Source organism: Aotus nancymaae, unplaced genomic scaffold (genome assembly GCF_030222135.1).
Source record: "Aotus nancymaae isolate 86718 unplaced genomic scaffold, 86718_ANA_hifiasm-v0.15.2.pri h1tg000028l, whole genome shotgun sequence".
Classification (NCBI taxonomy): domain Eukaryota; kingdom Metazoa; phylum Chordata; class Mammalia; order Primates; family Aotidae; genus Aotus; species Aotus nancymaae.
In genome coordinates this window covers 39,018,356-39,041,600 of record NW_026988441.1, presented here as the reverse complement: position 1 = coordinate 39,041,600, position 23,245 = coordinate 39,018,356, and the positions used below count along the sequence as shown (strand labels likewise).

The 23,245-nt window shown below is 56.6% G+C and overlaps 1 protein-coding gene across 13 annotated transcripts in view; it reads right to left on the bottom strand.

The window, feature by feature from the left end:
* Positions 1 to 663: 663 nt before the first annotated feature.
* The window catches only part of PTPRS (protein tyrosine phosphatase receptor type S), a 79,816-nt gene continuing 57,234 nt past the window's right edge, over positions 664 to 23,245 (bottom strand). For 3 of the 13 annotated variants that reach the window (XM_064382037.1, XM_064382039.1, XM_064382040.1), the window contains 20 exons: positions 21,772 to 21,889; positions 18,535 to 19,143; positions 17,962 to 18,059; positions 16,932 to 17,185; positions 16,218 to 16,311; positions 15,897 to 16,112; positions 15,309 to 15,466; positions 13,839 to 13,951; positions 10,977 to 11,074; positions 10,755 to 10,878; positions 10,042 to 10,217; positions 9,837 to 9,956; positions 7,918 to 8,072; positions 7,543 to 7,828; positions 7,090 to 7,268; positions 6,164 to 6,290; positions 5,955 to 6,080; positions 3,325 to 3,479; positions 3,044 to 3,179; positions 664 to 1,970 (listed from right to left, as the gene is read on the bottom strand). In XM_064382037.1, the coding sequence (XP_064238107.1) occupies positions 1,902 to 1,970; positions 3,044 to 3,179; positions 3,325 to 3,479; positions 5,955 to 6,080; positions 6,164 to 6,290; positions 7,090 to 7,268; positions 7,543 to 7,828; positions 7,918 to 8,072; positions 9,837 to 9,956; positions 10,042 to 10,217; positions 10,755 to 10,878; positions 10,977 to 11,074; positions 13,839 to 13,951; positions 15,309 to 15,466; positions 15,897 to 16,112; positions 16,218 to 16,311; positions 16,932 to 17,185; positions 17,962 to 18,059; positions 18,535 to 19,143; positions 21,772 to 21,889 (3,411 nt within the window). In that variant the 3' untranslated portion in view covers positions 664 to 1,901. Of the gene's footprint in view, positions 1,971 to 3,043; positions 3,180 to 3,324; positions 3,480 to 5,954; positions 6,081 to 6,163; positions 6,291 to 7,089; positions 7,269 to 7,542; positions 7,829 to 7,917; positions 8,073 to 9,836; positions 9,957 to 10,041; positions 10,218 to 10,754; positions 10,879 to 10,976; positions 11,075 to 12,171; positions 12,220 to 13,838; positions 13,952 to 14,773; positions 14,900 to 15,308; positions 15,467 to 15,896; positions 16,113 to 16,217; positions 16,312 to 16,931; positions 17,186 to 17,961; positions 18,060 to 18,534; positions 19,144 to 21,771; positions 21,890 to 23,245 lie in introns of all 13 variants that reach the window. The other 10 variants (XM_064382036.1, XM_064382038.1, XM_064382032.1 and 7 more) reach the window with 9 other exon arrangements.

The following is a 23,245-nucleotide window of genomic DNA, read 5'->3' as shown; positions in this document are numbered from 1 at the left end:
GTATGAATCCCAGCGCCACTTCATACTCACTGTGTGCCCCTCCCTGAGCCTCAGTTTCCTAATATGTAAGTGGGGCTGACAACTTTTTTTCTTTTTACATAGAGTCTTAGTCTTTGGCCCAGGCTGTGATCTCAGCTCTCTGCAACCTCGGCCTCTGGGGTTCAAGGGATTCTCCCGCCCCAGCCTCCTGAGTAGCTGAGATTACAGCCACATGTAGCTGATGCTTGCGTTTTCATTACAGACGGGGTTTCGCCACGTTGGCCGGGCTGGTCTCGAACTCCCGACCTCAGGTGATTCATCTGCCTCGGCCTCCCAAAGTGCTGGGATTGCAGGTGTGAGCCACCGTGCCTGGTCAAGAGGCTGATGATAACTTCTATTTAAGAGTGACTGGCCCATGGTAAATTCTCGATCATGGTCATTTATTAGAGTAAGAACACAAGGCAGCCCCTACAGGGCCAGGGCTTGGGTTCTGGGTTCAAATCTTGGCCTGGCCACTTCACTGCTGTGTGATCTTAAACATGCAACAGCACCTCTCTGGGCCAACTCCTCTGACACTTGACACCAGGAAGGGAGATCAGCTTTCCAGGCCCCCACCCGCCCACCTGCTCCAGGGGTGAGACTTGACAGGCAGGGGCGCAACAAAGACTCCACAACGAGCCGGGGTCGGACGATCTTCCTTTAATACAAAGTCGATTTATCTACATACGCGGGGGTGGGAAAACCACCCGGCTGCTTCTGCTGGAATAAACAGTGTGGCAAGGAACCGCAGCTCTGCCCTTGTACAAAGAGGAACAACTCGCTTGCTCGGGGGGGTGGGTGGAGGGGGTCCCGTCCTTCTGGTTTTGCTCCCAAACTGCCCCATAGTCCCGGGGGAAAGGGTCCCTGATGTGACACAGGATAGGGCCACTGTCCCCAAACAAGTAGGATCCTCTCCGTCTCCCAGGCGGTGGGAGACAGCTCAGGCTATGGGAGGCGGGGGCACCGTGATCTCACTCTTCTTACAGCAGCGTCCCCCTCAACCCCACCCCGCGGGTTCGAACCCAACACCACTGGGTCCGAGTTCCCCCATGACTCTACCCTCAGAACTGTGTTTGATATGTCTGAAAATTTAATTTATAAAAATGAAACAAAAAGTCGGGGGGGTGGCGGGGGGAAGCCAGAAAGGAAACAGGACACCCCACTCTTCTGTGAGCAAAGCACACTTTCTGATGGTGGGGAAATTAAAAAGCAAGCTAAGATACGGGCCCGCCACGCACGTTCGCGAACGTAACTGTCGCACAAGGACGTTGTCTACAGTGAAAAAATAGACCGTCTTTCAACAGAATGTGAATAAGCCGATGTTGTTCTCTTTGAAAGTCGATAACTGGCTTTTGTTTGTTTCTTAAAAAAAAAAAAAAAAAAGGAAAAAAAATACACTATTAAAAAAAAGAGGAAATGTCACGGGATACAGTTACACTGAGAGTTCTAAAAGGAAGCTGGATTCTGGTCCCAGCCCAGCGTCCCCAGGCTGCAGGGCAGGGAGGAGACTCCCGGGTCCCCCCACCACCACGGGCAGGGCGGGGTGGGAGCCGAGGGGTCAGTCCGTGGTCTGCGCCCCACCCTCCTCTGGTTCTGGGGAGCACTCCTATTTGCTCACCACCCCCCACCCCCCACCCTGGAATCCGGTTTTGGAATTGGAAGTAAAGGAGGAATGTGCCAAGTATTTGAAGGCGGGGGCCCGGGGCCAGTGGGGGGCTGGAAGAGCTGCGTCGTCCTCCCCGGAAACGGTGCAGAGCCACAGCTGTGCTGCCGCCTCCTGCCCTGCCCACTGGGGGTCCAGGCCTCAGGAGGTCCGCCCCAGGGGGGCAGAGGCATCCGGGGCCATCCGGGACCGGTGGCGTCGGGCCGGGGGGACCATGGCTTTAGGTTGCATAGTGGTCAAAGCTTCCGAGGTACTCCAGTGCCGCCTGGTAACAGAACTGGTACTCGTCCTGGGGGAGCAGAGGGGATCCGTCAGTACCTCCCCTGCTCTAACGCCTCCCAGGGCTCCCTAGCACCCTCAGGAGCAGGCCAAGCTCCTTAGCCTGGAGCATGTCTCTTGCAGAAGGTCTCTTTGGCCCCCAGGGCCCTCCCCAAATGAACCAGGCAATGCCACACCTTCCTGCCATCCACAGCCAGGCTCTTCATCTGGAATGCCCTGTCTCCTGTCTGCCTGGGGGCCCTATTCATCTTTGCATTTTTATTTCTTTGAGATGGAGTCTCACTCTGTCACCCAGGCTGGAGTGCAGTGGCGAGACTGCGACTCACTGCAACCTCCGCCTCTAAGGTTCAAGCGATTTTCCTGCCTCAGCCTCCCAAGTAGCCGGGATTACAGGTGCCCACCACCACGCCCAGATAATTTTTGTATTTTTAGTAGTGACGGGATTTTGCCATGTTGGCCAGGCTGGTCTTGAACTCCTGACCTCAGGTGATCCGCCTGCCTCAGCCTCCCAAAGTGCTGGGGTTACAGGCATGAGCCACCGTGTCTGGCCTCATTTTTACTTTTTTTTTGGTAGAGATGGGGTCTGACTGTGTTGCCCAGGATGGGCTCAAGTGATCCTCCCACTTCGGCCTCCCAAAGTGCTGGGGTTACAGGCGTGAGCCGCCGTGCCCAGCCCTCTCTATTCATCTTTTAAGACGTGGCTGCTGCTCAGAACCCCCTCCACTGGAACATTCCCCTTGGAGCCAGGAGTCTGGGCCTCAGTTTCCCCATTTATACAGTGGCTGGACAGGATGAGTGGTTTGAGGCAGGGTCCAGACTGAGCCACCAACTTGATGTGACTCTGGGACTGCAACGAACCCATCTCTGTCCCCTCCAAGGGCTTCCCGGCTCAGACCTTCAGCCGACTGTTGCGTTAAAAGGGTCACTTGTCCCCTTGCGGCGCAGCAGGGGTCTGTGGACCTTCCACCCACAACGACCCAGAGAGTCCCAGGTGGCTGCAGCCATCTCACAGAGGAGGCGGCTGAGGCTCAGGGCAGCAGGGGCGAGAGGCCGGGCCGCCTCCCCTCCCTGTCCCGTCGTTACCTCTGTCTGCACCATGGCCGGCCGCTGGGTTCGCAGCATCTTCACCGTCTGAAAGATGTCCACCACGCCTTCGTACCGCATCCGCTCCAGCACGATGCTAAGCGTGATGAAGACGCCCGTCCTGCCCACGCCGGCGCTGGTGGGAGTGGAGTGAGCACAGCCGTTCAGGGCGGGTGCTAGGGAGCCCGGATCCGACCACCCGACTCCCCCAGGGACTCGAACAGCCCAGGCTTAGGGCTGTCCCCTGCCCCTCAGGCCTCCGGGCACTGGAGGGCACGCACCTGCAGTGGACAGAGATGGGGCCGTCCTGGCCGAACTGCTCCTTGGTCTTGTGCACTTGGCCGATGAAGTCGATGAAGCCCTCCCCCGACTTTGGCACGCCCTGTTCGGGCCAGTCTGTGAACTGGAACTGCCGGACGGTCCGCGACTGGCCATCCTGGAGTGCAGAGAGCCCGGTCCTGCTATCAGGGGCCATGGGGGTTTTCCTCCAACCTCCTCATCCTCACCCCCATTATTATTTTTTTTTTATTAGACGGAGTCTCACTCTGCTGCCAGGCTGGAGTGCAATGGTGTGATCTCGGCTCACCGCAACCTCTGCCTCCTGGGTTCAAGCTATTCTCCTGCCTCAGCCTCCTGCATAGCTGGGGTTACAGGCGCGCACCACCATGCCCAGCTAATTTTTGTATTTTTAGTAGAGACGGGGTTTCACCATGTTAACCAGGCTGATCTCGATCTCCTGACCTTGTGATATGCGTGCCTTGGACTCCCAAAGTGCTGGCATTACAGGCGTGAGCCACCGTGTCTGGCCGCTCGCCCCCACTTTTTTTTTGAGATGGAGTTTCGCTCTTGTTGCCCAGGCTGGAGTGCAATGGCGCGATCTCGGCTCACCGCAACCTCCGCCTCCTGGGTTCAAGGGATTCTCCTGCCTCAGGCCCCGTGTAGCTGGGACCACAGGTGTGCGCCCCCTGCCTCAGGCCCCGTGTAGCTGGGACCACAGGCGTGCGCCCCCTGCCTCAGGCCTCGTGTAGCTGGGACCACAGGCGTGCGCCAGCGCGCCCCACCCTCACTCCTGTTCTGCACCCTCCCAGCCACTCCTTCACCCTGACAGCTTACCATCCTTCTCAATCCAACTGCACTGCTTTCCAGAGACGCTCCCCGCTCACTGTCACCACTCCCCACCACCCAGCTGTTCCTCTCCCCACATCTCCAATCCTACCAACCATGTTGCGTCCAGCGCCAGCATCCTCCATCCTTCACCGTCCCACAGCGCACCCAGCTCTGCCCTTCCCACCTCCTACCGTCCACGGCGATCCTGTCATTTCCCACTCAGCAGCATGTCACAGCTCTACAGCACCACTCAACCCCAGCACTGCCCACGGCCCGACAGTGCCTTCATCTCCCGTCCCCCACCGTCCAGTAACAGTGGCACTTCTGCCACCCACCGCTGGTCACTCATCTCCTACCACACAATAGTTCAACCCAACACCATCATCTCCTGCCATCCACCACTGAGCTCGTTTCTCACCACCCAAAATGACCCGACACTCTTCTAAAACAGAATGCCATTACTCATCCTCTGCCCTCCGATGGTGCCACTCTGCACCGTCCACCACTGGTCCCTCATCACCTTTACCATTCGACACTTCCATCCAACGCCATCAGCGTCCGTCATCTACACCATCCCCTCCTGGTGCCTCATTCTTCACCGTTCAGTGATGGCATCTTCCACTGACGGTCTTCCTCCTCCTCCTCGCCCTCCTTCCGGTCTTCCTCCTCCTCCTCCTCGCCCTCCTTCCGGTCTCTCTTCCCACCACCCATTGGTGCCATCCAATCACATCCTTCTCTGCCATCTTCCATCCTTCACAAGTCAATGGTGCCATTTCCCAGCACTCTCTGCCACCCAAGTGTACCATCTTCTGCCGACATCCCCCCTCCCCACCATCTGCCTTGTTCCCACCACATCCTCCACTGCTATCCTCTGCCGCCATCTGCCCTCCCAGGTGCCGTCTTTCCCTGACGGTCTACGTCCTCCAAATCTCCTTTTTTGACCTTGTGCCACCCACTGGTTCGCAGCACTGACTCCTGCCTGTTCCCGGCCCTTTCTTAAGAGTATTTCCCAGGGATGTTCTCCCTCCCCTGCTGGCCAAACCTTCTCCAATTCCATCTTTGTCCATCTACCCCATCCCACGGGTGCTCTCCATCCTGTCACACCCAGGTCCTCTCTGATTCCAGGCTCCACCCCTCCGAGTGCACCATCTTGCGCTGCTCGCAGCACTGCACCCGCTGACTTCGCCATCCTCCGGCGTCATCTCGGCTGGCGGTCCCCATCCTCTGCCATCCCCGATCTTCCACCACTTACTCTGATCCTCTGTCACCCAACAGGGCCACCTTCGGCTATGAGTTTTCAGCCGCGGCCACCTGGTATCTCCCTTTCTCCCTCTACCTGATGGTGCCATCCCTCGCTGAGCCTTCACCGGCCAACCCCGTCCATTCTCATCTCACCCAGCGGTGCCAATCCCACCATCTGACTCTGCGTGTCTGCCGCCTCCCACCCATCACCCTCCGTCCTTCAACTCTCCCTCCCCCTTTCAGCCCTCGGGTCACACAGTGGCTGCCTCCAGGGGAAAGTCCCATTCATTTCCTTGAACGTCATCCTTGGGGCCAAGCTGCCTAGAGAGTGTAGCTCCCACCGGGTCAACACGGGGACAAGACCCTCTCTTCCTCCTATGTGGCCGCGGGAGCACGTGGCCAACTGGTCAGCTGGCCTTGCTCCTGATTCTAATGCTCCTCCCTAACCCCAGCCTACGTATCCGCCAGCAGCCAGGGCAGCCTCTCCAGATCACTAAGGCAACAGCCTGGGGAACATAGTGTAGTTCCAGCCCCGCCCGCCCATCTGTCCCCACTCACTCACCCGGGCGTCCGTGACCTTGAACTCTCGCAGAATATACTGAGGCATGTTGTATTCTGCCATCGGATCGACCACGAAGTACTGGTAACGGGCAGAGCGCTCGGCTGGCCAGTACTGGTGACATTTCTCCTGTGGAAGCGGCGGCAGCCACGGTCAGCGCTGTGGGAGCTGTGGCCGGGCCCGCGCCCTTCCCCGCCATGGCCCTGGCTCACCCGGCCCATCTCCCGTAGCTTGGTGAGCATCACCACGATAGTCGAATTGTTCTCCCACAGCATGCGCCAGAAATCTTCCGTGGTCTCCGCCAGTGGCCCCTGGGTCGCGATGTAGGCCTTCTGTTGCCTGCAGGCGTGGCAGGTGTGAGCTCAGGGACGCCCGGGAGACCCAGCACGGGACTCGCCTGATGCTGCCCGAGAGGGTCAGGACCCTGCAACGGCTGCACCTGCCACCCCGCTGCCTGCAGGAATGGCTGCCAGGTGCACCAGCTCCCCGGCAGGTGAGCCCATTTTGCAGCTGGGGAAACCACCGGTCTCATGACAAATTCGAATTCCTTGACAAAGCTGCGGGACTGTCCACTAACCTCTCCTGATTTCTTCCTCCACCTCCAAGTGCCACTGCGCTACTCTCAGTTGCTCGCATGGGCCACGCTCGCGCTCGGCCCTGGGGCTTTGCATGTGTGGCACCTTCTGCCTGGAACACCTTCCTCCCCCTGCCAGGATTTCTCAGTCTCTGTGCTAGTGACATTTGGCCCTGGATTGTTCTCTGGGGCAAGCTGTTCTGTGTACTGGAGGATGCTGAGCAGCATGCCTGGTCCCTACCCAGTGCCAGTAGTAGTCATTGTGACAATAAGAAATATCCCCAGAGCCAAATATCCCCTGGGTGTCAGAATTACTGCAATTGAGAACCACTGATAAAAAAGAACAGATGGAATCATGTTATGGACAGCAGTCATCAGTTAAAACACACACCCAGAGATTCACAGACAGCAGCCATCAGTTAAATAACATCTAAAGACGTGTAGTTAAACAGCTCAGGGCTGGCAGTATCTCTCCAGCTCTGTCTCCCACAAGACCGGAGGCCTCTTGAGAGTAGAGATGGGGGTCCTTCTGGGGCCCCGAGGCAGAAAAGTCACGGCACGTACCTGTAGCCATCAATGAAGCTGGCGTTGATGTAATCAGAGCCTTCAACACCCCGGATGGGCTGTAGACAGACCCGTGTGCTCTCATAGGGCATGATGTTCACCAGGCGGTTCTTGAACTTGTTACAAGGCAGATTGGCACTGATGAAGCGTGATGTGTGGGCCTTGGAGTTGGCCAGCCGCTGTGGGGAGGAGGAGGAGGAGGCCAGGGGCTACCATTAGGATAAGAGACGCGATGCTTTCAGCCAGAGCACCAATGGTGGATAGATAGGTAGGTAGGGGCACCCCACCACCACCTTGTAGTCCCCATTGTTGGGGGCCAGCCTGATTTTTGGCTCTTTGGGCTTCTTCTCCACCCCGCCCACGTCAGCCTCTGCCCTGCCCTCCTCCTCCCCGCCCTGCCCCGAGCAGCCCCAGCCCCGCCCACGGCAGCCCCAGCCCCACCCCACCCAGCACCTTGAACTCGAGTTCCATGCCGGTGACGTGCTCGCCAGGCTCCACCTGGGCCAGCTTCTGGATATAGGCATAGAGGCTGCGTGCCGGCACTTCTGTGTTCCCGCAGCCCACGGCCTCCAGCAGGGCCTCGTGGATGAAGCTGTACTGGTCCTCCGTCTGCACCATGTAGTTACGCTGGGACCTCATGAGCGTCACATGGCCGTAGACGTCGACTGTCTTCTCCGGCTTGATCCGCTCCAGCATGGCGTCGATGACAATGAAGCAGCCTGTGCGGCCCACGCCGGCACTGCGGGGACAGCCACGTGGCGTTCAGGGGCCACTGGGCTGCAGGGACCGGGGGCAGCGGTCGGAGCAGAGCCCGGTGGACGTACATACCTGCAGTGGACCACGATGGGGCCAGCGTCTGGCGGGTTGCAGGTCTTGACTCTCCGCAGGAAAGCCAGGAAGGGCGTTGGGTACTCGGGCACGCCATGGTCTGGCCATGCTGTAAACTGGAACTGGCGGACCTCGCGTTTCTCACTGGAGCCATTCTGGGGACCACAAGGATATCACCTGTCACTCTGGCTCGCCCTGCCACCCAAGTGCTGAAAATGCCCAAGTCACACGGTGGCTCACGTCTGTAATCCCAGCACTTTGGGAGGCCGAGGCAGGCGGATCATCTGAGGTTGGGAGTTCGAGACCAGCCTGATCAACATGGAGAAACTCTATCTCTACTAAAAATACAAAATTAGCTGGGCGTGGTGGCGCGTGCCTGTAATCCCAGCTACGCAGGAGGCGGAGGCTGGGGTGAGGCAAGATCGTGCCACTGCACTCCAGCCTGGGCAACAGGAGTGAAACTCCACCTCAAAGACAATGCCCGCGTCTGCACCTCCCCGTCGCCACGTCTCTAATGCCTGACTTGGGGTCTAGCTGCCCCTGGATGTTTCCGAGTGGATACTCTTGTGAATGCCTCACACACACCATGGCCAACTGCACCTGGCCTTCTCCCCCGTCTCAGCTGAAGGTGACTCCATCCTTCCCTGCACTCTGGTCAGAACCTGGGAGTCACCCTTAACTCCTCTCCCCTCCCACATCCAACATCTCACCAAGGACCATTGGCTCTGCCTTCAAAGTCTATAGCAATGCACCTGCTCCTCTTGTCCATGGAGGCCAATCTGGTCCAGACCCATCACCACCCTCTTTGTCCCAGACCTTGACTCCTACCCAAGCCCCCCAGTCCTCCCTGCAGCAGCCAGAGGGCACCTCTCTATGCCCACAGCCGTCCATGGCTCCTGCCTCCCACAGGGTCCTGCACAAGCTGCCCTGTCGATTTCTTGCCCTCCCCACTGTTCCTCTAACACACCAGGCACAGTCCTGCCCCATGGCCTTTGCACAGGCTGCAGCCTCTTACCTGAAATGCTGTTCCCCCAATATCCCCCGGGACTCTATTCCAGGTCCCTGACAATGTGTGTCTGCTCTGATTTATTTTCTCCTTTGACATGTACACTTTGACATTTCATAGTTGTGGTCTGTGTTTTCTCTATTAGACTGTTATGTCCCACAAGGGCAGAATGATTTGTCTGTTTGGGCCCCTGTTGTGTGCTTGTGTCCAGATTAGGGAAACACACATGTATTTAATGTGTGTGACTGAACCAAGAATTCTCACTCACTGTTGTCCATTTGCTCAGTTTTCTGGCACTTAGGTCAAGCGTGTGCCTGACAGTGAGATGACCTGGCTGGGTGTTGAGGATACATCATGGTGCCAGTAGCACCTCCCTGCCCCATCATGACAATAACAAATGTCCCCTGGATGGCAGAATTATCCTAATTCAGAACCACAGATGGAACCGCTATGGACAGCAGCCATCAGTTAAATACCTATCTAAAAGACCTTCTCCATCTAGGCCTGAATTCACAGGACTGCCACTATCTGTCCATTTCTGTCTGGAGACTCCCTGAAGGCAAGGCTAGGACCCTGCTGAGGCCCCATCATAGGCTCAAGCTGGGTAAGGCCACAGGACATGTTGGCAAAGAACACCTGGGGCATGAGTAAAGGTAAGCGGAAATCAGGCTCATTGCTGAGTTGGGCTCTGCTGGCTTTGTCCTCCAGCCATGTATGGAAACGAGCAGTGCCCTCTCTGAGCCTCAGCTTCCCCCTCCATGGAAGTGGGTTCCATGAGAATGTAGTCAGCATGGGTAGACACACTTGGCTTTCTCTGTCCCATGGGGAGCTCCCTGGGTAGAAGCGGGTGCCCTCTGCCTCCCTCCCATCACATACCTCCCCCCTCCGCCCCCAGCCCCAGCCCGGGCCCCACCTTGTGTAGAGAGAATGTCCTGACGCAGAATGTGGCCAGCTCGATGGTGTCTAGCAACGTGACCTGGATGAAGCCATAGGTCTCTGTGCCTCTGTTGGGCCAGTACTGATCACACTTGATCTATACCGGGCAAGAGAACAGGTGTCAGCAAGGGGCTGGCCGGCCGGCGGGGGCTTGAGGGCCATGGTGGGGTGCAAGGGCTCACCCGTGACTTCTCCTCCAGCCGTGTCATCATAACGATGGTGGCTGACCGCTGCTCCCACACCATACGCCAGAAGTCCCCGAAGGTCTCGGGCAGCGGCCCCTGCGTGGCGATGTACGCGTTCTGACGCCGGTAGCCGTCCACGTAGTTGGCATTGATGTAATCACTGCCCACGATGCCTGGAGCCGGGGCGAGAGGCCAGGGGTCTGTGGGGGAATCTGTCTTGCTAGACTGGCTTTGTCTGGCTCACTGCTTCCTGGAAGTTCACTCTGACTGTCCCCAAGGTGACCACTGCACGTGTACTTCCCAGTTTTTCCCCCTCAGCACTATTACCATTTGGGGCCAGATCGCTCTCTGTAGGTGGATCCACCCTGGGCACTGCAGGGTGCTGAGCAGCCTCCCTGACCTCCACCCACTCCACACCAGTAACATTTCTTCCCCCCAGGTTGTGACAACCAAAAATGTCCCTGGACATTGCTAAATGTCACTGAGCAGCAGAACTTCTCTGACTGATCACAACTGATGCAGGAGAACAGATGAAGCCATGTTATGGACAGCAGCCATCAGTTAAATACATATCTAAAGATGCCCAGTGGCCTCCAGCTGGAGCTGGACCAGGTTGATGACGAGAATCAGGCCTCAGTGGCCAAGGGGAGACATGGGATCTAGTGCTTTCCATGCAGTGGGCAGGTTAGGCCTGGGGGTCTCCGAGCTACCTTCGATGGGCTGGAGGATGACGCGGGAGTGGTCATAGGCGATGACATTGGCATAGCGATTCTTGGGCTTGTTCACTTCCAGGTTGGAATGTTCCCATGTGAACTGCTGTCCAGGGTCAATGGACTGCAGAGGAAGGGGAGGGCGTGGGTGTCAGGGTAGGTGCCTGTGAGGCCAAGGTGAGGCGTGAGGGGAGTGGCGGCGGGGGGCAGGGGCAGGCTCACCTCATACTCCTGGGAGAGCTTGAGGCTGTCGTTGGCCTTGAGCCGCTCCGTGTGCTCCGCCATGTCTGCGATGGGGATTGGCGGGTGGCTGAGCATGCCTACGAGGGTGGAGCAGACCCCACCGGGGTTGGTAACCAGGGGGCCAGCCGGGGACTGGGGGAAGGGGTGCTCTACATGTGAGTCTGCGATGGAGGAGCTGCGGTTAGAAGGGCGCGGCTGGGGTGGGGCTTGGCAGGGGGGTAGATTCAGGGTGGCTCGTGAAGGGGCCGGGACCCCAGGTCTACGGGACTCTAAACGCAGCAGGTTTGAGGCTGCTGCTTGGGGCAGAGCTGGATACCCCTGGAGGGCTCTGGATCACAGTCGCTGGCTCATCCTGCTTCCTTCCAACCGAGCTGGGGGTACAGGGGCTGGCAGAAGGGTCACCCCAGAGGATGTGAAGTTCCCAGTGCCCCCAGCCAAGAAGCAAGTGTGTGGCACAGAAATTAAACAGCAGATGCAGCTGGTTGGGCTTTGGAAATCCTATCCCTGGGTGGGTGACTGACACCCCTTTCTGTCCCTCTGGGATCAGAGACACTAAGTCCTCTTCCAGCAAGAGGTGAGGGACTGGGGAGGGGTAAACGGTATGTGTGCGGTTGTTTGAGGGGGGTGAGGGGTCCCCATCTGTCCCTGCACTTGCTTGGAGCAGGAGCAGGTACAAAAGCCCTGGCCTGAGAGCTCTTATCCTTTCAAGCCCCCCAGGGTGGCTGCTGGAGGTGCTGGGTGTGGGCCCGGTTCCATTTCCCGACATCCCAGTCTGCAGAACTCTGACCTCTCCTGGGACCTGCGTACGGGTGTTCAGCCATCAGGGGGTTTCCAGGCCAGTTGGTAACTCCAACTCCCACGTGTCCCTAGCTGCTCTGGGTGGCCCCTAGGAGCTCACATCTAAGGGAGCTACCTATCACATGGGCATGTCTCGGGTACGTAAGTGCCTCACCCAGGTCCCTGACACGCACACAGCAGTCATACACAGCCACCTAAGGGCCCAATGGACCAACCCCCTGCCCTCTCCCAGGAGCCAGCACAGGACAGGTGGGCAGGGGCCAGTGGCGGAGGGCGGGGCGCGTGGACAGAGACAGGAGGCAGGATGGAAAAACCAAAGAGAAAACGAACAGGTGGGGCCAAAGGAAGCCAAGAACAGAGAAACACAGGAACTAACTTTCCAAGTGAAACCCCGGCTCCCTGAGGGGGCTGCTGAGGCCTGAATCTGCAAACAGCAAACAATAAATAAATGAAAACATGCGGGGAGGGGGGTTCCCGCCTCCCCCCCCCCCCACTGGCTGGCGGATGCAACAGGCAGAGCGACACGGACAACTCGAGGGACGTATAGCCGCCTGGGCCCCCACCTGTGACCCCCACGGTAGCTGCTAACTGTGTACCCCTCTGGCTGTACACCAGCCAGTCCTGGTCTTGACCTGTCACTCCAGAAGGACTCCCAAGTGCTAGGTTCTTCTGTCTACAAATCCCTTCCCCCAGACCAGCCTGGCCTTAGGTCTCCTCTGTTGAGGTCAGCAGAGGGCACTCTGAGGAAGGAGGATGCAGGACAGTGAGGGAGAAGCTGGGGGAGCAGGGAAAGAACATATGGGCCCATGCCATGAGCTTCAAGGAGGACAGCAACCATCAGTTCAATGAACATGTTGAAAATCCTTATTTGGATGGAAACAGAACAGACACAAGCTAGTCCAGAGATAGAAATGAGAGGGGAGCACATTAGCAGTGAATTAAAAGACTCTGCATGATCCCTTCAGGAGACTGCAGCCATCAGTTACATACACATTTAAAATTCTCATTTGGCTGAAAAAACAAAGCAACATGAACCAGTACAGAGATAAAAAAGAGAAGAGAATACATGAGGAGTGATACATGAAACCCTGCATAATCCCTTTATGAGGACAGCAGCCATCAGTTAAATATGAATGCTCAAAACCCTCATTTGGATGAAAATGGAAGTGCCACAAGCCAGTCCAGAGACAGAAAAAAAGAAAGTATATTAGGAATGGTATGTGAGGCTGTGCATGAGGCTTTAAGGACTAAAGACATCAGTTAAATATAAATGTTTAAAATCTTCATTTGGTTGGAAAATAGACTTGACATGAACCAGATAGGAAGAGGAGACCAGATACAGTTGGAAGGACAGATGTAACCAGGCTGTGAACCCATAAGAAGAACAGCAGCCATCAGTAAAATGAAAAATTCCTTATTTGGTTAGAAGCGGCTGGCATGAGCCCATGTAGAGGGAGAAGATGGTGGAGTTTGTGAATCATACATGAAGATGATCAAAGGTAAGACCTTGATTCAGTTCTCCTGGACTGGCAGGTGACTTTAGCTGAACCCTGTTAAATCTACAGGGAACTGTAAAGGGGAATGAACCCCAGCAGCCATGGTGGGGAGAAGTACAGGGCATGGGGCAGGTATAATTTCTGTACCTTGCTAGGGATATATCCCAAGGGAGTGTGGAAAATGGCTGAGGAGAAACCTCAACTCCCACCACTGAGGAACCTTAAAACTAGAGATATAAACAGAAGAATAGCTTTTTCTGTCCAAGGAAATGAGGAGTTTGGGTTTTCTGTTTTTTTAAGACATCATCTTTAGGTTTCTGAAGAGGACAGCAGCCATCAGTTAAACTTAAAAAAAAAAAAAAAGCCTCACTTGGTTGTAAGCAGCACCAACCCATGGGTTCCAAGCCCAGATCCACGTAGGGTAGGAGGTATTTGGGAATCAAGAATTTGGCTACACCCATGAGGGGCCCCCTGTGGCAGCTGCTGCTTCTCCCCAGTTATTTCCCCTCCATTGGTGGTATCCCCGGCACCATGGATAAGTACATACCTGGAGTCTGGAAGTTAATGCGTCTCATTTCCACAGGGTCCTTGGGGTGGTGAGGGGCGAGGTCGGCGTTGTTTAGGAGGCATTTGGTGCGAGGTTCTGAGTCCTTGCGTTTACTTTAGAAGAAGCAAGTGGCACAGTCCAGTTAGTACTGGCACATGCTCAAAGACGCAATACATATGTGTGAATACAATTCAGGCCCCAGGAACGTGTGGTAGCAAAGGGACTGTGTACCATGTGACTGGGGTTTCCAGGAACCAATACAGATACGTAAGCAAGCTGTGGGAGCAGCCAGGCATCCCCTCCCCTGTAGGCACAACCATCAACCCATTCTCCATCCTCCTCCTCTTGAGGCTTTTTTTTTTTTTTTTTTTTTTTGAGACGGAGTTTCACTCGTTACCCAGGCTGGAGTGCAATGGTGCAATCTTGGCTCACTGCAACCTCCGCCTCCTGGGTTCAGGCAATTCTCCTGCCTCAACCTCCCGAGTAGCTGGGATTACAGGCATGCGCCACCATGCCCAGGTAATTTTTTGTATTAGTAGAGACGGGGTTTCACCATGTTGACCAGGATGGTCTCGATCTCTTGACCTCGTGATCCACCCGCCTTGGCCTCCCAAAGTGACTGAGGCTTTTTTTTTTAAGTTAACATTTAACTGATGGCTGCTGTCCTCTTCAGGAACCTAAAGATGATGTCTTAAAAAAACAAAACCCAAACTCCTCATTTCTTTGGGCAGAAAGAGCTATTCTTCTGTTTGTATCTCTAGTCTTAAGGTTCCTCAGTGGTGGGAGTTGAGGTTTGTCCTCAGCCATTTTCCACACTCCCCTGGGATATATCCCTAGCAAGGTACAGAAATTATACCTGCCCCATGTCCTGTACCTCTCCCCACCATGGCTTCTGGGGCTCATGCCTCTTTACAGGGGACAGGGCTGGTTCTTACCTGTCAGGTTTGCTGTTCCCGAAAGTGACAGGTGAGAAGGGGGAAAAAGAAGAAAGGTGAGGGGGTGCTGGCCAGCAAGGGCTTGCTCTCAGTGGCTTCCTTAACCTCTCTGAGCTTTGGTCTCCTCTGGAAAATGATGTCATCTTTCTTGTTTATACCCCTCCCTCCCGACACCACAAGGAGGCTAATCTCAGCCCTCCCTTTCTAAGCTAGCACGTGCCCCATGTGGCCACAATGAATATCCTCAATGAACTGCACACAGGCAGCCTCTGCCCCAAGTCGTCTTGCTGAGGTGAAGACAGGACTTAATAGTTCATAGGAGAAGCCAATGAACTGTTCACTGGCCTGCTTTGAACCCTAGCCCTGCCATTCCCATGCTGTGTGACACTGATCAAGTGGTTTAACCTCTCTGAACTTCAGTTTTTCCATGTGTACAACTGAGACCTTCAGTGATGATTCACTGAGACAACTCCTCCTCCCTCCTCTTCCAGGAAAGCCCTCCCTGCTGTCAAGTAGGGGAGGACAGGGGGCTTACTTCTTGTAGAGCAGGATGGCAATGACAATGCAGATTATGAAGACCACGGCCAGCACGGGCCCGATCACCCAGATAAGCCCCTCCTCGCCGTCCACGATGGGCTGGGGGTCTGGATTATCCAGCTGGAAGGGGTCTGAGAAGGGACTGGCTGCAAAGGTCTGCAGGGAAAGGGGGGGGTCTCCATCAGTGTACACCCTCCTTACAGTGGCCAGATGGGTCTTTTTCAAACACAGACCTATGTTATTCCCCTCTTGTAAATTCTATATTCCTAAATCCTTGACACTGAAGGCCTATATGACCTGGTCCCTGCCAATCATTGCTCTCCCTATTCCCTTCTCTGCTCCAGCCACTCTGAAATCCTTTTTGTACCTCCAGACCTTTGCACATGCAAATCCTGGGATGCTATTTTTCTTTGTTGAACTCCTACTCACCCCTCAACAACCCAGCAGCAAGGTCCCTTCCTCTAAGAAACCTTCATTTCAGAATATCCCCACTCCCATGTCTTCCCGTCTGCCCAGCTCTGACCACAGGGAGCTGGGAAGATCAGAGCGTGTGTCTGGCTGTGGGCAGACATCATTCAGGACTTACAGGCTCGGTCTTCTGAAGCACAGCAAGCACAAAGAGGACATAGCGGTGGCCGGGCTCCAGGCCCCGGTTATCAAAGCCGCCGTACTGCTTCTGGTCGCCGGGATGGAACGTGGATGGCAGCACAGAGAAGCGAGCCGCGATGTAGGGCCGGGGCACCTCCAGCTGGCGCGAGTGCCGCAGGCTGCGCCTCTGGAGCCGGGAGATGTCCTGGATGAGCTGCGGGAACAGAGTCGTGGGTGGCTCAGAGCTCAGCTGGCAGCAACAGAGCATGTGAAAGCTGGAACGTATCGGGGCCCTGCCGGTCAGACCCCAGGACCTCACCTCCTCCAGATCCATGTCCTCTGGGCTACCCAGCGGGGTCAGGAATTGGCCTCCTCGAGACTTGCGCAGTGGCACCATCACGATGAAGTAGCTCCTGCAGAGAGATGGGGAAAGAGTTGGGGGGGCTGTCGACAGGCATGACCAAGGGATGCTACATGGGGACAAATGGGGGTGCGGGGCGTTTCTCTTAGTCTTCCCTTCAGTTCGTACAATGGGCCTATTCCCGTGTCCCATCCACAAACGACCACAGTTCCTGACTCAAGTCTCCAGGCTTGGATCATGCTGTACTTTCTTAATTCTCATTGTTGAACCCCTATACATCCTTCAAAGCCCCAGCTTCAATGCCCACATAACCCTAAAGACCTTAAATCTCCTCTGCCTCTCAGGCAGGGTGCTCCTTTCCCCAGTAGGGGCTCTCAGCTTTGCCTCTCCACCAGTTGGAAAACCCAGAACCAAATCCTCTCAGGGGACCTAGTATTACCCAGTGGAGGATGAGGCATATGGGATATCAGGAAATGCTGGAAGAGCAGACATAGGGCACATTTAGTGACAACAGCGCTGAATCTTGGACAGCGCCATGAGCTGGGGCTGATATGGTCCTTATTTCATAGACGGGCAAGGAAACTCGGGCAGACAGAGAGTATATGGCTTGCCCCAGCCTCACAGCAGGCTGATGGGGGTGATGAGGAACCCAGAGCATGAGGGTGAGCGTACTGGACAGGCACGGGACTCTGGCCGTCGGGCAGATACACCATGATGAAGCCGTCGGCGTCAGGCTTGGGGGCGACGCTGGGCTTGCCGTTGAGCAGGTTGAAGGCGGTCCAGGCGGTGACCGTCTGCTGGAGGCCGCCCAGGCTGCTACCGCGATTGGTCAGCACAAAGTTGTAGAAGGTGTGGGGCTTGAGGTGCGTGATGAGCTTCTTGGTGGTGCGGCCATCCACGTCCAGTGTGAGCCCATTGTACTGGATCTGTGGGCCAGAGTTAGCTCAGTGGGGCCTGATGGGCTCAACACCTGGCCATGGACTGAGCCCCGGCTCCAGGCTGAGTCCCCTACCCCGACTGAGCCCTGATCCCAGGCAGAAATCCAACATCGACTGATCCCTGATCCCAGGCTGAGTTCCCCTACCCTGACTGGTCCCTGATCCGAGGCAGAAATCCAACATTGACTGATCCCTGATCCCAGGCAGAAATCCAACATTGACTGATCCCTGAACCCAGACTGATCCTGAATTCCAGCTGAGCCCTGACCCTAGGTGGAAACCCATCTCAGACCTGATCCTACACTGATTCCTGATCTCAGACTGAACCTCAATGCCAGGCTGAGCCCTGACCCCGGACTCAGTACCAACTCCAGAGTAAACTCTGACCTCAGGCTAAGTATCAACTCTGAGTCCCAATCCTGACTATGCCTTGGTCCAAGCTGAGCCATGATCTAAGTCTGAGCCCCAACTCTGATTTCCAATATTGACTGAATCCCAGGCTGAACCTCAATCCCAGCTAAGCCACAATTCAAGGCTGAACCCCAACCCAGATCCACAATATTGACCTAACCTCAATCCCAGCTGACCTCCAATCCTAGGCCGAGCCCCAACTCTGATTCCCAGTATTGACTGAACCTCAATCCTAGCTGAAGACCATCTCTGACTGAGCCCTGATCCCACACCTCACACCAACTCCAAACAGCCTTAATCCCTCCTGAACTACAACCCCTGACCCTGCCTGCCTGCCGGCTGGGCAGTCGCACCTTGTAAGGCGTGGGCGAGTTGTAGTTGTCAGGGAACTCCCAGCTGAGCAGGACTGACGTCTTCATGATCATTTTCACCTTGAAGTTCTTGGGTGAGACTGCCGGGGAGGTGGCCGAGCAGGGAGAGAGCAGAAGAGAGGCCCCGTGAGTGCCTGGCACTGGGCAGCGTGGAGCGGGGTGGGGTGGGGCGGCCCAGGCGCTCCCTGTCGTCCGCTGTGCCCTTGCCCACGGCCTTCCTGCCTGGCCCTGGCCCGGCCCTGCCCTGTCCCAAGTCCCTGCTTCGGGAGACGGCGCGGCTGCAGAGGCTGCAGAGAGAAGGTGGTGGAGGAGGAGGAGGAGGAGGAGGAGGAGGAAGAGGAGGAGGGAGGGGGCGGCGGTGGGGGGCGGCGGTGCTACCGAGGCACGTCCCACCTTTGCCAACGCCGGAGCCTCGGGGTCCGGACTTGCCTGAGTGACCACGAGGAAGCAGAAAAGTGACCACTTACCTGGGCGGGGGAGAGGGAGGGGCTGGGGTGTGGGGGGGGGGGCGCGAGGCCCGGTCCGGCTCTGGTGCGGGGGTCGCCGCGCGCCTACCTTGGTCCCGCAGGAACGTCCGGTAGCGGACGGGGGGGCTGAAGGGGCCGGGGCCCTGGCGCGTGTGGGCTCGCACTTGGAGGTCATAGGCCGTGTCGGGCTTCAGGCCCCGCAGCGTGAGCGCGTTCTCCGCGCCCGGCTCGGCCGCCGCCGGCAGCTCGGTCTCTCGGGCGGGGCCCAGGGCGCCGGCCTCCCGCACGGCCACCGTGTACTTGACGATGGCCCCGTTGCGCTCGGCAGGCACGGGCGGCAGCCAGCGGAGGAGGACCGTCCCAGCCGAGGCGTTGCCGGCCGCCTCCAGGATCTGCGGGTGGCCACGAGGCGCGTCCTCGGGGATGCTCAGGACCTCGGCCGCCTCCTCGCCCAGGCCGCCGCGGCTGCGGGCCGCCAGACGGAACACATAGGTGGCCCCCTTGTGCACGCCGGACGCCGTGTAGCGGTCCTCGGAGGGCGGGAACTCCAGGGTGGCCAGGGGCGTGGAGTCCTCGCGGCCGAACTGCAGGCGGTAGCCCAGCACCTGGTCCTCCGCGGCGCCGGCCGGGGGCTCCCAGCGTGCCAGCAGGCTGCCCTCGGGGGTCTGCTGCACCGACAGGGTTGGGCGGCCCAGCACTGTGGGGACACGGGGCGGGGTCAGGGTCCGAGCGCCATCCGCCGGCCCAGGCACACGAGGTGGGGTTGTAGTTTTTTTTTGTTTTCCTTTAATATAATTTTCTTTTTGTGAGTTGGCGTCTTGCTATATCACCCAGCCTGGAGTGCGCAGCCTCGAACCCCTGGCTGGGGTTGCGGGTTTTAAAAGTAGGTCTGGATGGCAGGACGCAATGGAACATGTCTGTAATCCCAGCACTCTGGGAGGCCGAGGTGGGTGAATCATTTCGGGTCAGGAGTTGGAGACCAGCCTGACCAACATGGTGAAACCCCGTCTCTGCTAAAAATACAAAAATTAGCCGGACATGGTGGTGGGTGCCTGTAATCCCAGCTACTAGGGAGGCTGAGGCAGGAGAACTGCTGGAACCTGAGAGGCGCAGGCTGCAGTGAGGCAAGATTGCACCACTGCACTCCAGACTGGGCAAGAGAGCAAGATTCCATCTTAAAAACAAAAATGATAAGCCAGGCATGGTGGCTCACACCTGTAAGCCCTTTGGGACACTGAGGTGGGTGGATGACCTGAGGTCAGCTGTTCAAAACCATCCTGGCCAACATGGTGAAACCCCGTCTCTACTAAAAATACAAAAAACTGGGCATGGTGGCACATGCCTGTAGTCCCAGCTACTCGAGAGGCTGAAGCAGGAGGATCACTTGAAGTGGAGGCTGCAGTGAGCCCAGATTGTGCCACTGCACTCCAGCCTGGCAACAGAACAAGACTCCACTGCAAAAACAAAACCAAACAAAAATAATAAAATTAGGTAGCGAGAAAGCCTCACTTAAGAACCAAAGACTTGAAGTAGCAAAGAGAGGGAACCATGACAAGATCTGGGGGAATCGTGTCCCAGGCACAGGGAACAGCCCATGCGAAGGTCCAGAGGCAGCACTGGGCTAGGGCACGTAAGGCACAGCGAGGTGAGCACTCAGAGAGCCAGTAAAGGAGAACGTTCACAGATGCCGCAGCAGTCCTCCCGCTTCCGTTAGTACGCAGCCCTCTCCTGCCTTGTTTATTCGGCCCTTCTTCAATGCAGGCACCTGACCAATACCCACAGGACATAAAGGCGTCTGAACTCCTGCCCCTGCCTCTGTGGTTCGCACGGCCTGGGTAGTAATCAACATGCCGAGAGAGAGGGCAAAGAAAGGGAAAGCTGGGCTGTATGAATGAAAATGGACTTCTCCACTGCAGGACTTATCAGGGCCTTTAATGGACTGCCATGAATACGCAAGGTGGCGGGAAGCAACTTATGCAGTGGGTTCTGCTGAGCAAACACAGCTCTAATACAATGTCCCTGAGAGAGGGGGGAGGTGCCCTGCTGGCTAGAAGGGAGGGAGAGATCACAGGAGGCTGCTTCAAGGAGGTGGCATGTAGCAGACGCAGACTAGGCGGGCGAAGGGAACAGTGTGGATAAAGGAAGGGGCTGTGTCCAGTTGGGAGGCCCAGAATGTGGGGTACAGAGTCAGTGGTGTGGCCCCAAGGATCCCCGAGGAGGGGGTGAGGGTGGGGGCTGGGACGAAGGCCACAGGAGTCTGTCAACTATTCCTGGAATACTAGGGTGCTTACTCTGCCCTCCGGAATCCTTCTCTGGGCCATGCCCTCCGCCTGGTGTACCCTCCTCCCTCACATCTTCACGGCAGCCTCTATTTCTTTGTTCAGCTCTATTTTTCTTTCCTTTCTTTTTTCTTTTTTTTTTTTGAGACAGAGCTTTGCTCTTGCTGTCCAGGCTAGAGTGCAGTGGCACGATCTCAGCTCACTGCAACCTCTGCCTCCCGGGTTCAAGTGATTCTCCTGCCTCAGCCCCTCGAGTAGCTGAGATTACAGGTGCTCGCCACCATGCCTGCTTAATTTTTGTATTTTTAGTAGAGATGGGGTTTTTCACCATGTTGGCCAGACAGGTCTCGAACTCCCGACCTCAGATGATCCGCCTGACTCTGCCTTTCAAAGTGCCGGGATTACAGGTGTGAGCCACCACACCTGGTGTTCAGCTCCATTTTGAAGAGAAAAAAGCCAGCCCTTGGGGCCAATGGGAGGGGCAGAGAGGGGCTAGGAGAAACTGAGGCAGGGCCACCAAAAGAAATAAGGCTTCCTGGGGCAGTGGGGGAAGACAGGCACACCACCCTGAAAGAACCAGCTACCCAGGTGATCAGAGCCCCGATGAGGGAGGCACAGGGGACTAGGGGGCTCAGAAGAATCAAGATTGTGAGATGGAGCAATCAGGAAAGGCTTCCTAGAGGAAAGTCAGACCTAAAAGTAGAGGGAGGTGCCAGCCAGCAGGGAAAGGGGTATCCTGGCAGAGGGCACAGCCCAAGTAAAGGCTGAGAGGGGACAGAGGGCCAGGGGGTCAGAGGTGGTGGCTGTTAACTGTTTCTGTCTGGTGGGAGCCAGGGGGAGAGGAAGTGAGTGATGAAGGATGAGGCAGGGGTGGGGGGCCATGCTGGGCCCCGGACGCCCTCCTGAGCAGCCCCCACACCTTTGTCTCACTCTTCCTGCTGCCTGGTGCACCCTCTGCCCGCCCTCCTGGGCTAAAGGACTCTGGGTGCATGCTCTGGTGCCAGTGGGGGCAAAGGGGCCGCTGTGGGGGTGGGCGGGTCGTGTACCTGCTCCCTTGGTCACCACCACCTTGGGTTTGCTGCGAGCGCCATCGCCCTTCATGGTGTAGGCGGCTACCGTGACGGAGTAGGCGGTCTCAGGCTGCAGGTTTGTGATTATCATCTCCTGCGGGCGGGGCTGGGGGTCAGCACCATGGCCAGGGCCGGGAGCAGCCCGCCCACCCCCCTCCCTGTGCTGAGATCAAGCAAGGAGGACGCAGGGCCTGATCACAGGCAGACACATGCACACAAGCTCATGCAGAGACCACGACACGTAGCGGTGCCATGCTCAGAGGGTACGTGCAACATCCAGTGAGCCCACCATTGCTTGCCAGGACCAATTCGGTCCTCTTTGCTCCATTTCCCCAATTCCCACCATCACCCAGACAGTCTGTCCTCCCCACAGCAGCCAGAGGGCGCCTGTGAGCACCGGAGTCAGGGCCCATCCCTCCTCTGCCTACCCACCTCCATGGCTCCCACCTCTCTTGAGATCAAACCCCAAGCTCTCCCTGTGACCCACAAGGCCCTGCACAACCTGTGTGTCCCCTCCCGGTCCTCCCCTCAGCAACAAGGGGCTCTCCTTGCGTTCCTCCAACACACCAGGCACAGCCTGCCTCAGGCCCTTTGGCACCGGTTTTTCCCTCTGTCTCTAGACTCACGTGGGCGCTGGAGATGACCTGGACCAACTCATGAGAGCCAGTGGTTACATTTTCAGAAATTTTGTGAGCCACTTATGAAACAGAGCTGTCATTAAAAATTAAACTGTATACAGCCGGGTGCAGTGGCTCACGCCTGTAATCTCATCGGGAGGTGAAGGTGGGAGGATCACTTGAGGTTAGGAGTTCAAGACCGGCCTGGCCAACGTGGTGAAACCTCATCTTCACTAAAAATACAAAAATAAACCAGGCATGGTGGCACACGCCTGTCGTCCCAGCTACTCGGGTGGCTGAGGCAGGAGGATCACTTGAACCTGGGAGTCGGAGGTTGCAGTGAGCCAACATTGTGCCACTGCATTCCAGGCTGGGTGACAGAGCGAGACTCTGTCTCAAAAAAAAAAAAAAAAAAAAAAATCTGTATAAACTTACAATCGACTAAGTTATATTGAAAGCAAAGGCAGTAAATACAGCAAACCCACCTTTTCTGGTTATTTCACTAAGGTTACTGTTAGCTCTGTGATTATCTGTACGGTTACTGCTTTGAAACCACGTTGTCTATTGCATCTGTACAGAAACGTATGATCAGGAGCTACTCAGAACCTCCCAGGTAGCTTGAAATTGACATGGTGGGAAGTATTTACACCACCGAAATGGGCAAATGCTACAAAACAGGACTAACCACCCCGGGCCACCCAGAGAGCGGATTTTTACTTTTTTACCTTGTTGAGACAGGGTCTGACTCTGCTGCCCAGGCTAGAGTGCTGTGTGTCCACAGCTCACTGCAGCCTCAACCTCCTGGGCTCAAGCAATCCTCCCACCTCAGCCTC